The sequence below is a fragment of the Camelus bactrianus genome, chromosome 7 (genome assembly GCF_048773025.1).
Source record: "Camelus bactrianus isolate YW-2024 breed Bactrian camel chromosome 7, ASM4877302v1, whole genome shotgun sequence".
Lineage (NCBI taxonomy): Eukaryota > Metazoa > Chordata > Mammalia > Artiodactyla > Camelidae > Camelus > Camelus bactrianus.
This window is the reverse complement of record NC_133545.1, coordinates 63,708,363-63,725,019: the sequence shown is the minus strand read 5'-3', so window position 1 is coordinate 63,725,019 and position 16,657 is coordinate 63,708,363. Positions and strand designations below refer to the sequence as shown.

The 16,657-nt window shown below is 37.6% G+C and overlaps 1 protein-coding gene across 5 annotated transcripts in view; it reads left to right on the top strand.

Annotated features, from left to right (window-relative positions):
- The window catches only part of CDK14 (cyclin dependent kinase 14), a 610,838-nt gene that overhangs the window by 402,357 nt on the left and 191,824 nt on the right, over positions 1-16,657 (top strand). For all 5 annotated transcript variants that reach the window (XM_045519926.2, XM_045519925.2, XM_010959446.3 and 2 more), the window contains one exon: positions 12,559-12,679. In XM_045519926.2, the coding sequence (XP_045375882.1) occupies positions 12,559-12,679 (121 nt within the window). The remainder of the gene's footprint in view (positions 1-12,558; positions 12,680-16,657) is intronic.

Genomic DNA, 16,657 nt, shown 5'->3' with positions numbered 1-16,657 from the left:
TCCATATTAGTACATACAGATTTATTGGCCTCATTGCCTGCATTTTGTAGCTGTACCGTAATTTATTTAGCTAGTTTCCTCCTGGAATATGAAGTTATTTTTAGTCTTTTGCTGTAAATAGTGTTACAGTAGACATCCATGCACATAAGTCTTTGTGTATATAAATATAGGATAAACACCTAGAATAAAGGTACCGTCAATCATGTTCTAAAACTTCTGAAGTACACCCAGTGACTTCCCAGTTCAGTTCAACCAGCCAGCTCCCTGAACACATTACTCATTCTAGGCCCTGTCTAAGCAGGTCCCCAGAGACTTTCAAGAGTCAGACACAGTCTCCACCTTAAATACGTCACTCTCCAGTGATGGCGATGCTTCAAGGTCAAGTGCTGGGTGACTAGTCAGAGACACAGCAGAATCTTGTAGAAATCCACTGCAGGGAGGAATGACTTCTGATCTTGGGGGTCAGGGAAGACTTGGAAGATGGGTTGGAATTAGAATTGGATGTGGAAAGCAGCAGAAAAGGCATGTGGGGGCGGGGTATCCAGGAACCCTCAGTGCCCCAGAGTTCACAGTAGGTGCCCGCCCTCCACACAGGGTTCCTCACCATACCTGCCGTGGGTCAGCCCCGCTGCCACCTCAGCAGGTTGGCACTTGCTTTGCCCTCTGCCTGGAATACTTCCCCTAGATTTCTCGGTGGCTTGCTCCCTTTACAGTGATGCCCACAGTAGGTCATTAGGACTCCTCAGCACCAGCCCTGGTGTTGTCCGGCATGTCAGAAATGAGTGCTCCAGGTCAGTGTCAGGGGAAAGGGTCCTCTCTGTTTATCTCCTGCTTATCTCTCTCTGCCTAGGACTAGCTTCTCTCACCCCCCCCCCAAGCAAGTGTACCCCAGTGATGTTAGCTGGAATTCAGGCCCTAAGGCTCCAGAAAGAGGAATTTCCTTCCTCATGAGAATCTAAGACCCCTGGGAGGTCTAATTTCAGATCTTGGGATTCCCCCGTCTATCCCCTGGCCACAGAACCAGGGGCTCTGACGTACAGCTCTGATAGACAATCATAGCACTTAATATTTATATCAAAACACAACCAACAGTCCAATATCAGTAGTCCTGGTGGGATTTAGACTTAAATGTTACTACAGATTGGGCTTTGTTGATCCTGTCCTTTGTAGGGTAAAGAATATCTCTCACTACCCACCCTTTCTTTAGTCCCCTGGGTTCCTGAAAACCTCTGTTCAAGAACTGGGAGAAGCATTGGCATGTTGTCTCTGTGTTCCTCAAGGCAGCAAATGTCTCCCTCCAAAAATCCACAGAACCTCAGAAACCTATTAACTCTGCCAAAACAGGAACCCAGTTTACCTTAAACCTTTTGGTCTGTTTGACACATCAAGATGCAGGTTAATTTCATAGCTTGCCCCAGAACAGTGTGTAGGGACTTGCTTTACCTTTATATAACAGAAATTGCCATTAAGTTGGTTTTCTTAGAACAAAGGAACAGTCAGCCTCAAAGGTATTTTCAGGTCTCTTTCTGTCAGTAAAACTAAACAACTAGAAGCTTTGAGATGAGTGTATTTGTACTTGTGCTCCAGTGTTCTTTTAAAAACTCTCAGTTCTGGGCACACCTGTTTCTATGCTTAAGTTAACTCTCTGAGATGCAGCGAAGTTGCCATGCAGAATCAGACACCTGCTATTGTTATAGTTGGGATCTAAGCTGGTGTAACACATTTGAGCACTGCAATTCATAGGCAGCAATCCTAGTAAGTAAAAGCAAACTGGTCCCCTGTCTTAATGTGCTTTAGACAGTCTAAGTAGTACACTTTACAGAAGACTCAGTGCTCTGTTGGGATGCAGAAGGGGTGGGAAGTGGTGGGAAGAAGAAATGATCATTGCTCATAGGGAGCTTATAATATAGATATAGAGATAAACAGATGAATAAAACAGTTTTATATGCTTACTGCCAAGTGAGTTGAATAGAAAACAAGATGTAACATAAAAATTTGAAGGAGACATTGATTATTTCTTGAGGTTTCATTTATCTAAATTTTATTTATTTTTTTTTAAATTTTTTATTGAAGTATAGTCAGTTGCAGTGTGTCAGTTTCTGGTGTACAGCACAATGTCCCAGTCATGCATATGCACACATATATTTGTTTTCATATTCATTTATCTAAATTTTAAATACCACATTAGATAAAGTTTGAGAAATCTTGGAGTTGGTTAAGAAAGTAGGTTCATCACTTGTATTATTAAGAACCAGTAGCTTCTATATTAATAGCCTTATGGTCCTGTGCCCTGTTATAATTTTATTTAACATATATATGAGCATCACAGTGGGATTATGTGAGTTTTGGCTTTACTTCTTACAAAAAAAAAAAAAAGAATCATGAGATCTTAGGTGATTCAAATTTAGTTTTGCTTGTAAGCATTAGGTTTTTAAACATTTTAAAACCCAGGGACAGGTTTTCTATTGAAACTGACATAAAGTCTCAAAGTGTAAGACAGGTAAAAGCAGAGGTACTCTGGATGCGGTGGGTTGGGCTATTCTCCCTGTTGGCCAGGAAGACACATTCGTGCCACCTGCTATGGGAACACTGTCCCAGTGGCTCATGACAGAAGCTGTTCTCTCTTCGTCAGTCAGTCCAACAATAGACTCACTGTGGGCCAGACACCATGCCAGGAGCGGGGGCTACCAAGGTGAATGACACATGGTCCTACATCCAGGGAAGCTGCATTCTTGTGTGGGGCAGGTGATGGCTGACATGTAAATGAATGACTTGGGATGTTCATGCAAGCTCAGGGCTGCAGTCAATCAGAGAAGCGAGGAAGGCATGCTACCTGGACCAGGGAGGGGAGGGCAAGTCAGGGAAGCTTCTGGAGGATTTGGCCAGAGTATAGCTTTGAAGGAGTTGGAGCTCATCAACTGAGTAAAGCATTTCCAAGGGATGAGACCCTGTTGTGTAAAGAAACTGACATGGAATCAGGTAATTACAGGTAATTTGATAGGCAGCTAACAGTTGGCTAGAACACAGAAAGGAATGGGAAGAAAAAGGCTGAAGTAATAATATCAAGGGGTTTTATTCCTTGGAGTTTGGACTTTCAGGATAAACCCCAGAGGATCCATTAAGCCCTTCAGCAGGGGAGTAACCTGATCAAACAGTGTTTTAGTTACTAATAATAGTCAATATGTGTTGTGTTATTATAGGCCAAGTGCACTATATTTTCCATTTTTCCATGCAGTTCTCATTTAATTCTTACAAATGCCCTGTGAGTCAAGTGTGGTCATTGTATCAGAGGTCCTAGAATAAAAACAAAGGGCAACTCAAGAGGGCTGATTGAAGAGAGTTGGGTAAAGGAACTATTTATGAAACTGTGGGTGGGGTTGAAGATGTGAAACCCCTCCAGGCTAGCAACAGTGGGGAGGCTTTACCATTCTGTTCTGTGAGATTAAGGGAGAAATAGATTCTGGAACCCACTAAGCAAGAGTGGTAGCCTTCCAGGGGAGGACTTAGCCATGGCCATTTCCCTGTCCTGCTGGGAAGGAGCCAAGGGAAAAAATATACACCAACCTCACTTTTTTTCTCTGCTCTGATCTTTGATCATTGTGCCTCCCACTGGCCAAACCCAACTTGAGGCCAGAGGACCAGCGACTCCGTAATTATAGACCCATTAAGGTCAGCCTCTGGGGAGCAGAGAACAGGGAGGAGGAAGAGGCAAGAATGTATCAGGAAAGGCAAATAGAGAGTGTCCAGCAGAGTTACCACATGCATTGCATGGATGAAACAACTAAAGTCGGCTTGTTAAGTCGCTTGCCCCAAATCACACAGCTTGTAAGTGGTGGTCTCACCTGGGCGCACACAGGAAGCTCTTATACACTGCATGGAACTGTCCCTTCCTCAGACTATGGAAAAGGGATAGGAAGGGCAAACGTGGCAGCTGGGAAACCCGTGAGAAGCTCTTTCTAAGAATTAAGACCCAGTAAGTTTGAGGGCCTTAAGTGGAGGGAGGACAGAAAGAAGGGAATGGATTTGAAACAGTGGAGGCAGAATGGACAGAACTGTAGACCTCAACTTCCTTCTTATAAGAAATGATACTACAGAAGACAGACTGTCTTAGATCCTTTCCAGTCAAGTGTGGTCATTGTGCAAGAGGATGTAAGTGACTTAATCAAGGACACACAACAAAAGCTGTGTGACTCGCCTCTGCAGTGATTGTGATACATACTTATTTCGCGGAATTAATGTATCTTCAAAAATATTCTCCAAATTCTCAACATATCTCCCTTTCGAGATTTGAAATTTATTTCTACATTACATTAGTAATGCCCAACGCCAGTACCAGGACAACTGAGATTCTCATCAAGTGTCATAAAACATGTTTTAAAATCATCAAAATAATTTTTTAAATCATCAAAATAATGTTCATGTCTTTCAGTAGACATTGTCTTCTAATTATAAGGTCTGAAATCCTTTATTGAGTACAGTGTTGAGATCCAAAATAGAATTCAACCTCCATTCAAATAGTATGAAAAGAGAAAAGAAAAAGCTAAAAGCATGGAGAAAATAATTCATAAAACCTGAGCAGCAACCATAAAATTTAAAAAATATTGTAATGACTCAGTATGACCCAAACCTTTTTTGCCTTGAATTGGCTCAATAACTGCTTCATTAATTTGACCAGATTTAGTTGGACATATTCCTGGTAATAAAAAAAAAACAACATAAAAACCTCTCAGTTCAAGTTTGAGAGTAGTTGCCTCTTTTCTTCTCACAGAATATTTAAAAAATTCATTTCAGTAAGGACAGACACCTCAGAAGAGCTTTTTCTTTAGGTATTACTACATATCCTTCAGATGAACCACACCTAAGTTTGGGGTTTCTGGGGAGGAAAAAAAGGTCCCTTGGGATCCTGTAAGATAAATATGCCTTCCCACCTACCACAATAAAATTGAATTTCTAGCTGTTACTGTCCAAGTTATCACAGCCTTTGGCTCACTGCTCCGTTTCTGGGACTGCTGCCTTCTGCCCATTTCCACTTTCAAACAAACAAATAAAGCAGCTGATAAGAATTGTTTTAGCAACCAGACCCTAACTTGAAGGTTCCTGAGCATTTGTCTTATCAAATTTCTCTTTGCCTTGAGGGGTTTTTGTCTGATTTTTCCTTGAGGCTCTCTAGACAACATCAGTCATTTTCTCTTGAGTTTACTCCTATTTTTGGAACCCCCTTCCAGTAAAACCAGCTGTGTTTTCTTCTCATTTCTCTTTCCTGTCTCCCCTCCCACCCTGTCCTCTCCCCACCCCTCTCCCTCTCTCACCAGACTGACCTGTCACCGTTCGGGGTTTTGGACCCACTTAGTCTATACCGCTGCCCACCTGGAGCCCGGGAACACGTTTGTTCCCAGATTCCCGGTCTTCCCAGAAAGGCAGTGACACTACCTGCGTTCAGATCCTGGCACAGCCACTTAAGAGTAAATTAGTTTCCTTTTTGTTTAATTGGGGCACTAATAATCGTACTACCTTCTAGGTTATTGTTATGATTAAATGATACCACACATTTAAAACCCTTAGAATACCTAACAGATTATAACTGCTCAACAAATTCTCATCAAGTTTGCCTCTTATTATAAGCACTAGCATATACACTGATTTTCATATTTTTGTATTCCATAGTAAGATCAGGTGAGGATATTGTGCCCTCCCTTTTTTTCCCACAAAATTTTAGGTGGTCTAGGAAGGAAATGGAAATGATTTTCTCATAAGTCTCCAAGAGGAACACTCACTCCAATTTATTATTCCTCTTAAAAGCTAAAAAAAGTAATGAGCAGATGTCATTTCAAATGTTAGGTATGTATGATATTTCATCTTTATAGACTGACTTCTTTCATATTAAGCACAAAGAATATCTCTGGCAAAAAATCATAATTATCCTTAATTATTTGACCTAATTATAGTTACACTTAATAAGTAATTCTTCAACACATATGAGTACATATTTACAATAATTTTGATATATAAATATATATTTATAAGCAGTGGCCTGAAAGTTCTGAGTGCTATGTCTTGATTTAAAACTTATATTCTTATGATGAATTTAGTATGTTTTACCTTTACTTTTTAAACCTTGGAAGCAAATCAGCATGGATATGGAAATTCATCAAAATTGCCAATTTAGTCAGGTTATGAAATTCATTTTCTGTATTGTGTTGTCATCTAGCATTGGAGAAATAACTATGATAGTTTCATTAACTGAGAAGCAGAAACTAGAAAATAAAATGTAAACCAGTGAACTGTGAAAATGCTGATATATTCACATATACTCTCTTGAAAATGATTTTGCATTTTCTGCTAATGCAGATGTGCTATGATGGGATCGGTGAGGTGGAATTATTTACTTCAAAGGGCTGTTTAAGAGCTTGAGCATATGTGATCTTCATACATTTAATGAACAAGGTTTTTAGTAATATTTTCTTAGGATGACTGAGTTTAAGTGCCTAGATGAACTTGAAAGTTTTCTTAGTCCAACCCATGAGCCAGATACTATATTTCATAGCTTTATAGGTCATACTGTCTGCATCAGCTACTCAATTCTGCTGTTTAGCACAAAAGCAGCCACAGACAATACATGAATGAACAGGTATAGTGGTGTTCGCAGCAAAATTTATTTGCAAAGACAGGTAGCCAGGTCACAGGCCATAGTTTGCTGATATTGATCTCAGCCCCCATATTTTCAAGAGGATGTAAGTGACTTAATCAAGGACACACAACTAACTGGTTAGTGTCAGAACCATTATCAGGCATTCAGTTTTTTCATATCTCAAGTCTTCCAGTGTGCTTACTAGTGCTCCGACAGCAAGAGCACATTCCTCATGTGACAGTCAGCTAAGGAAATCTGACTAATTCGTCTTACCACCATACCTATTAATTTCATTTAAAACAGTATTTCCCAGAGAAATAGATTGTTGTTATCTTCTACACAAAATAGAAAAGAAAGTCTTTCTATATATAAAATTTAATTATTTGAATATTTTCTTTCTTGTTTAGAATGTCTTTATGAAAATGTTACAGTCATTTCTGATATATCAAATGAACAATGTAAAAAAGAGTACCCTTAAGGAGAGACAGAAGTTAGGCATAGTTTATTAACTTAAAAAATTCAAAGATAATTTAATAAGATCAGAGCAAAATAAAATATTGCCTTAACATATTTAAATGTCTTCTGGACTTAATTTCATTTTAGTTAGAGTTTGTTTTCAGAGATTACTCTTGTTCAGTTGAAAGACTCTGACAAATGCTAATCATAACATTTTTAAGGGATTTTAGTTTCCTGTAAAGAGTAGCTTCTGTTAAAGTATAAGTCTGCACAGAAACAAAAACAAAGATGTTTCATTCAAAGGAACAAAAAGGAGATTATAGTTGTAATCTCAAAACTTTAAGAAACACCATGTTTTATTAAATGTATGAAAAAGCATAGGCCTGTCCCTTCAATGCTCACATTTCCTACTTCCTATTATGGCAAATTTGGGGAAAGAGAACTGGAGGAAATCCAAGTTTCATAGCACTTATAAGGAAAGATTGGGCATTTAAGCCTTTTATTATTCACATTGAAGAGCGTTCCAGTTAAACTTTAATTTTCAATAAAATTAAATCTCAATAAATGTAGATCATTCATTGTCTAGAATGTATTTCAAAATTGATACTATTTGCCATGGACAGACTTGAGGCTAGTGTAATAATCCTGCAAGAAATGATGATGAGGACCTAAGGAGAACGAAGAAAAGAGAGAAATTATAAAGTAAAATCCATTGTTTTGTAAGTGAAAGGAGCCTATAATGAAACAAGACTTGGGGCATTGGTGAATGGATGGATGGTTGACATTTAGCAGTGAGTTATGGAAAACCAGAGGGGTAGTACTAGTTGGAGAACTGGGGACAATAAAAATGTCAAAGGTACACATGGAAGATCTAAGTGGACTTTTAATATAGAAATCTAAAGTTGTAGGGGGAGATTGATAGTAGACAGGTGTATTTGGGGTCTTCAGCAGATAGATGGTAACTGAAGACAAGGGAGTAAATCAGATCCTCCAGGAAAACTTGTCAGGAGCAGAAAGAAGAGGTTAAAGCCCAAACGCTGGACAGCACCAGAGGAAAATGCTTTTTGTTTTGTTCTGTTTAATCACTTTTTATTGATACACTCTAAGAACAGCAATAATGAATTTTCAAATAGCTTTAGCGTATAAGATACTTAATATAAATCCACTAGGAGGGAGAGGACTCCATTAAGAATGTCTATTTAAAAAGAAATTCCTGGCCAGTTCCCAGGACTGTGAAATGGGAAAGAAATATAAATGTCCTCCTCTGCCCTTACTCCGTGGACTAACTCACAGAATAGAGAAGTCTTCCCCTTTTTAGCCTGACTGCCTTAATGGTAAATAAACTGTTACCCAAGTATTTCATGCCTGTTTGGAATCAAGTTGTGCAGAAAGCATCCTCTCTCCTAGAAATACTGATTTTGTGATTAACTAAGAGCAAGATGCTCTTTTTCTGATCACTCAGTGTGAGGAATGAGGTGTGCTGAGAGAGAGGTGTGAGAGTTGCTCTAATATAAAAACGAAACCGCTGACAAGCACACAACAGTGGCACGTCCTCTGGAAGGACTGAAGTGGTAAAAGTTACCCCCTTATGTTGTATTTTAGTTGGCTTTCAAGAGTTCATCTAGCTTTTGCCATTATTTCACAGTCCTTTCTCAATTCCTCAGTCAAAGCAAAGACGTGGAAATTAGTGTTCTTGAACCTCAATTCTAGGTTTAGCAATTTTCTCCATGGAGTCAAGGAGATAACTCAAGTCTCCAACCAATGTTACCACCCGCAAAGAGGGTGCATTAAAACTTGAAAGACTAATTAGATGTGCATGAAATAGAAATCAAATGTACATCTCTGTACAGCTAAAAAATCTTTTGCTGTTTTGGGAACCTAAAATGGTTTACTAGTAAATTGCATTTGCTCCTAGACTCATAGTATATTCTCTGTATTAATGATGCAGTTGGCTATAGAGACTTGTGGTTGGTGTTGATCCTGTTTATTGCCTGTAGGACATCTTCGTACTTGTGATTGGATAGACCCAGATCTGAAGTCCATGGACAAGTATGAGCTAGAGATAAAATCTTGTGAGAAATCACCTAGGGATGATTTCTAGTTAAAACATGGCATTAGTCACAGTTACCTCCAGAGTGTATACATTTAGAAAGCACTGTTTTAAATATACAATTCTAGACAAAACCTGCAGTTATGGGGCAGATCGAGGAAGAACCCAGAAGCCGACCAAGTCATTCTGTTAACTCTTCTATATCTGAGAAGGCAAGGGAGTAAATTTAAAAGAACAGGAGGTCAACAGTATCCATTGCTGTTGAGAGAACTTTTAATACAAGGCCTGAAGAATCTCCTCATTGGTTGATGCCAAAGGACTGGTCTGCTTTAGGCAAATAGCAAAAGAACTGTCACGTGACTTACTCTTTGTTCCTGCCAGAGGGTAGAACCAGGCTCAGGATGGCAGCAGAAGTTAGACCATCTTATAGAGATACGGAAAGGAATTCTTTCCTTGGGTAAGAGGTTAACTATAAAGCTTCTTAGCTCTTCTGGAAATGAAAGATGCTACTCTGCTGGCTAGTATCAAGGTTGCCCAACTTTGAATAATTGGCAATAGGGCTTGAATGTAGGATTTTTTATTGCTCTTAGGGTCTTTCATCAGTTAGAAGGGGTAACATCTTAAAGTTGGATACTCTGAATCATTAGGCAAGCCACTTTAGGTGCCCAAAGGAACATGCACCCTTTGATATGCACACACTCAAGCAAGGCAGCAGCGTGTAAATAACCTATACTCATCTGGATAGCATTTAACTTTGCTTTTTGACTTTTAATTCAAACTAAACATTAATATAAGAAGTTTTGATAATAACCCATGAACTTCATCCTTTTTAGAAGGTAGTGTAGCTCTTTTCCTGTAGTGTAACCATAGCAACTGATAAGGAACAGAGAAAGAAAGCTTTCACACATGCTGTGCTAATTAATCCTGTCCTACAGTTTTCTTTCAGCTGGAGGATGCAGTTTAATAAATTTTGCATGAGTAAGCGTGTTTTGATGCATGAACTGTATAAATACATAGCAATATCTTTACTAAAAATATTTATTTAAAAATGCAGTTATATATTTCTACTTCAAGGTATATTTTCTTTGATCATTGTTTTAATAATTTGCTCCCTTCCTGAAAAATTTTGGCATTTATTTATCTTTTTAACCGAATAGAAATTGTTTTAGAGTGAAAACCTTTTGTTTGTCATATACAGGACACTTTCCAGGAAAAAAAATGTTTTAATTGACTCTATTAAGGTGAGATGTGAAAGAGTTTTCCTCAAGTGATGCAGAAGAATGTATCTTAAAAATATAACATTTCTCAGTATGACACATTTACATGCAAACCATTTTAAAGAAACTGAACACACTGAAGAGTTAGATATTGAAAACTCATTTTCACTGTTGATTTAGAAAGTTATGAGGCCCATGTGAATCGAGTTTGGGTCACCTTTGACCTAAACATGTGAGATGGAGAAAAATAATGTAGACCCAGAGCTTTTTCTATTTATATTTTTCAGAAATATTTAATCAGTTTAATAGAGCGAACATAATTGATCTGAAATCACGTATCATTATGTAGACTTACATTATTCCTAGGCTATTTTGAGTTCTGGTTCTCCATTTAAAACCGGGAATATCACAGTTTTCTATAACCAGTCTGGTCTTCTGAGCTGTCAAAGAAAATCTCAGATTTTTTCATTCTCCTGTCCCTCTGGCCTAGCATTCTGTCAACAAGGCCTTGGCAAAACCAAGGGAATCCAGCCTGAATGTCTTTGGCATCCCTTTTGCCTTGACAACAGCATATGGAACAAGTCAGAACCTATTTCAGGACTTCTTCTCCGCTGTTTGGTCTGTAGATAAACATACTCATTTGAGGAACTAAACCTTTTGATGGGATTACTAAACTCTGGAAATACTTTACCATCTTGATTGTTTTATCTGTTGTTCAGTTTTGCCTGGCAAGGATATAACCTTGCAGAGCAAAGGAGTAGAGGTTATTATGGAAATCTATTATCAGAAAAAGCTATTCTATTCATGTGCAAAAAAGTTAGGGACTGTGTATGTGTATGTCTCTGTGTGTATTATCTGTACATTTTAGTATGGAATAGTTAAAAACATTAACCAATTTGTATTACGCCATTGTTTTGTGATGAAAACTGCACTGTAGAAAAAACTGAGTTACTGTAACCATAGCTGAACTAATTATACATTCTTTGTCTCACCAGCTGCCCTGTTAATTTTACCATTTACATATAAGACATTAAAGGGAATACCAAGTGTCTAATAAACAGAAAAAAAAGTTATGCTCCTAAGTACTACATAAAAAATTTAAATAATTAGAACATTAAAGTAAATATGTTATGGTAGGTTCACTGTAAAATTGGTATATTTGCTTTGAGGATCACAGTGGTAAATAATACTTTACAGTTGTCATTAATGAATATACCCAGATACAAAGAAAGCTATCACACAGATTTTTTCTTTTTTTAAAAAAAATAACATTTATAGATTTTGAAAGTTTCTTTTAAAGCAATTACGTATTTATTATAGAAAATCTGGGAAAAAATCAGAAAAAATTATTAAATTAAAAAAACTGATAATCCTATATTCCAGAGCTAACCATCAAAGACATTCAAATGTATTTTCCACTATTCTTGTTTCAGTGCACATGTGTTTGTCACCGTGAGGTCTAACTGCATGTAATTCATCCCTTAACATATTACTGTGACCTTTTTCTCAGTTTTCAAAAATTCTCAGCAAATTTAATTTTTTATATGGCATCTCATCATCTCTTTGTACCAGTTTTATTTAACTATTCCTTTATAATGATTTACTTAAATGGTTTTCAAACGAGCCTCCTGAATCAGCATTTCCTAGTGCGTGTTTGACAGCACCCTGAAACCAAAAAATGTCTTGGAACAGCCCTTTGAGGAAAAAGTCACAGCCTCTTTTTTCAGGTTCACAATATACATTAGAAAAATTAAGGGCACTGAGAAGTCTCACAGGATGGAGACCTGTTTTACTTTTTAAACCACCTTTTCTCGAAGTTTCTTGACCTAGAACCCTTTCTCATAACACTTCTTTGTAACTCTCAGAACTAAAGTGCCGTGAAACATTCTTTGGAAAGCCTAGGAGATGTCTAAGCTTCTGTGTAACATCTAGTAGTTTATGAATCATTTGTTTCCTCTCCTGGGGCTTTTCTGGATTCATGAAGCTCTATTAGAAAACATAAATGATTTATAGGTTACTAGCATGTATTTGAAACAGGTAGACCACAGTATGCTTTCCCCAACCTTTCTAGTAAACCTTGACCCTGCAATTGTGTTTCTCTATTATAATATCATGTTTGACCTTTTAAAAACTGTCCGCTTTCAAATTTAAATTCCCTTGCTTTATTAAGGCCTATTAAACTTCTTTGTGTTTCATGTAACCCACAGGTCTTGCAAGAGCAAAATCCGTTCCGAGCCACACATACTCCAATGAAGTGGTTACCCTATGGTACAGACCTCCAGATGTCCTCCTGGGTTCGACAGAATATTCCACCTGCCTTGACATGTGGTGAGAAATGGAAGCTTTACTCTAGCTAATTTATCTGTAGTGCTTGGTCTGGGTCAAGCCTAGACAAACATCCTAACAGTCTGAATGAAGATTAATGGTACTGGAGTGTTTGCCTGTGTGTGGCAATACTGCTGGGTTTTTTGAAAACATAATTGAGAATATTCCCTAATCAAGGACTCCCTTGCAGATGGTGTCTGGTAATGATTCTTGATGGACAGGGGCAGAGACATTTTTCTAACTGTCAGTACAGTGATTTTTCTCCCTAAGGATCTTAATTTGTGGCTTTAGCTTAAACAAGGAAGTATGTATCTCCAAATGGCAGCCTGGGTTGGAAGAAGTAGGGAGCACATTTGAATTCACAACAGAGCTCAGATAAGTAGTCTGAAAATTCTGGTGTCATTGTTAGGTGCTGAAGTTGACGGGGGATACTCCTGAAAGCTGTTGGTACCAATTATCCAAAATGAAATAAAACAATTACTTTTTGAAAATACCACAGTAAGTTTAATTTCAGTAGACTCACAATTTTACACAATGGTTTAGCAAAACTTAAAAATCTATCTTAGGAGACCCAAAGACTGGTGAGACTTAAGGTACAATTAGTATTAATGATAAACTGTGATAAATTCCCAATCTAGCATGATCTAAATCAAATAATCAAAGAAGGGAATAATCTTATTTTTTAGTACTCAGGAAGGGCTTAATAGTGAATGTTGAAAATGTCCTTTATTAATAGAAAAATCCCTTTTCTGGACTCACAGTTGTATTCAGAATAAAACAATTCACATAGCACATGGCTATCTGATAGCAGGAATCACCTTCCATGAATGATTATGTCCCACATACAGAATTCAGCTACATGTTCACATAATGTTTATGACCTCAATAAAACTTCAGCATGTGTCATTTATCTTCCTGCCGTGTATTACTTCATTGCTCAACCCTCAATCATCTTGGCTTTTAGTAAATTAGGCTGTGATGAGGCCTGGCTTCTTCCCTGACATTTTTGATCCAAACATTTTATGGAGAGAAAACAATCAAGTTCCTTGCCATGTAGGACACAGTGTAGATTTCCTTCATTTAAATTCTAGCAACCCCCTTAGGAGTGGGATTTGGGGATCTGTGAAACCACTGAAACTATATGCAGCGTTTTGTGTACCCATAGATATATTTATTTTTATGGAGGGTAGATCTGTAGCTTTCAATAGAGCTATGAAAGAATCTGGGTCATCAAACAGCCTAAGATCTATTGCCATAAATTTTGTAATGCCTTATAATAAATCTAATGCTGTTGTAACGCTTGCTCCAAAACACTGAGAATAAAGACAATCATCTGTCATTGAGGAGCTGAGCTAATTCATTTTTTTCATCACACTTCCTGGCTTTTATGGACAGTTGTTTACAGAATTAGATTTTTTTCCCCAAGGCTAAGCAGGGGCTTGAGCAAAATAGATATTTTGATCATTAGTTGTAAGGGAGGGAAAGACTGGAAATAAAGGTCAATGAATGCGTTTGGATATTGGTTACTAACTACTTCATTCCCTTCTTCCTTCCTGCCTTATAGTTGAGAGCTGGCTATGCAAATAATCATTACTTAATAGTCTTGAGTTATGGAATGTTACTTTCTGTTTTTTGAGTATGAAAATTCTAGATTGTCTCTCAGTGAGGTCAGTTAAGGACTCTGCTAATAGAACATAGCTTGGAAATATTTGTGGCTTGGAGCCAGTTTTGTGTTTGTGCTTGGCAGTGTAATTAAGACTCTACCCTCAGAATCAGGAGAAGCTGTTTTTTATACACTAGTGGCTGGTTTTTCCCAAACCTTTGAAAGTGTCTGTAAAGTACAAAGAACCACATGGATTGTGACGTGCTAATATGCCGGTTTCTGATTTGATTCCCAGTCTGTGCCTCTCCACCCTCCTCCCCTCAACCTTTCTTTCTTTCATGTTTATGTGCCTATGTGTGTCCCTTCTCTTGAGGAAGAAGACTTGGTTGCTTTCTGGCGATTTGCTTTAAACAGAGACGTAATGAAGCATGAGAAGAAGATGGTTATTTAAGTGGAAGGGAGGACAACTGATATGAAATAGCAGACCCCCAAGTGCCCTTTTGTCTGCATGCCAAGATTATTCATTGCCAAAAAACAAATAGTAAATGTGTTATGTTGGAGCAGTTTCCCATGCTACTGGCTCTTTATTTCTAAGCCTTAAAACCTGAATTATGTCTATGCTATGCCTGTCACTCTGAATCTGGTTTCATTCCAGGCCTTTTGCTAAAAGCCATTTTGTTTTTTTTCCTGTAAGTTAGGTAAAACGTATGTATTTTTCCCACTTAGAGAAAAGTTCACAGGGCACTGATTTTTGCATCATCAGTGACCTTGATGCTGGGTATTCAAAGATCTGGAAATGGGACTGGAATTGAGTCAAGGCTCAGCTGCACAAAAGAGCAGTACAAATATTAACCCATAGACAGTAGCAAGGAGGCAGGTGGCAGTGATTTCAGGCTATTTTTATACCTCATTTACCATCCTGGGGCAGTAGGGTAGTAACTAAAAACTAACGATCCCTACACAGTGTTACAATTTCCAATTTTCTGTTTAAATAGCCTCGGGCAATAAAAATATTAATGAAGACACTTCTGCATTAACATTGGCAGCAACTGATGGAAATCAGAGCTCTCTGTGTTATGATTTACTGCTCTAGGTCTCCAGCACCGTGGCGATGTATGAATATACTGTGCAATTTGAGAACTCATCAAGAAAGATAGTTTGGGAGTTAGAGATTTGCTATATATAAAATAGATACATATATAAAATAGATACAAGCTTATATTATATAGCCCAGGAAACTATATTCAGTATCTTCTAGTAACCTATAATGAAAAAGAATATGAAAATGAATACGATGTATGTATATGTATGACTCAGCTATTATGCTGTATACCAGAAATTGACACAACATTATAAACTGACTATACTTAATATATTTTTTAAAAAAAGATATTTTTTGGTATCTTTGTCTTCCTCCGTGAAGGAGGATTTAAGCAGAGGACTCAAACTGGACACTGTCTTGTGTATAACTTCCCTTAATTCTTGGATTTTATAGCTCTTTGAAAGTCAAGGCATAGGAAATCATCTTTAAGCTTCTAAACCAAAAAGACTTACCATGTACTGAAAACCACATTAAGAGAAGCGCAGATGTGAAAAGGAGCTTATCTGTGTAGTTCCTCCCTTGTCAAGGAGTTCCTGCTCTATCTGTCGAGGTCATTGCTCTAAATAAGCTTTATATTCCTTTAGAGAAGTTCATAAATATGTTTAGAGTGGCATTTGTTTTCTGAAGCAGAAGGTCACTTGGGATTATTTTAAGGGATTAATTTTAACATAGGGTGACTAAGTTATCTGTAGCTAATAAATATCTCATCAAGACTGTGGTGCTTTTGGGTGGGCACCCTCTATAGTGGTACCACCTTGTATCAATTACAGTGCTCCCCAACACAGTGTGTGCAGGATGATTGCGTGTCAGTCTCTCCTGTTATCATCTTTTCCAAAGCTAATTAACATATTAACTATGCTTGTCAAAATGTGGGGCAAATCATTTATAAATAAGCCTGTCAAGTATAATGAGATTGCATATTAAATCACCCTTTTCTCTATTACATCTCTGATTTAGAATTAAAATTAATTTATTTAACATTGTAGCAGCTGGGTGGTTAGAAAAAAATTTCTGTACCATTCTTGATATATAGAAAGATATCTGCATCAAAATTGATTTTGCATATATCAGAAAAGAAATTACCTATTTATTGAGTATTATAAGGCCATTTAGCATTGCATTTTTTAAAATAAGCCTAATCACCATACACTTTGGCAGTATACAGTGTTCTGCCATCATCCTTAACGATCTTTCTTAAACCAAGGAAACTTATATAATAAAACAAGGTTTCCTAGGACTCAGGTTTGTTTACTAGTGTTTACAGAGAGAAAAATCA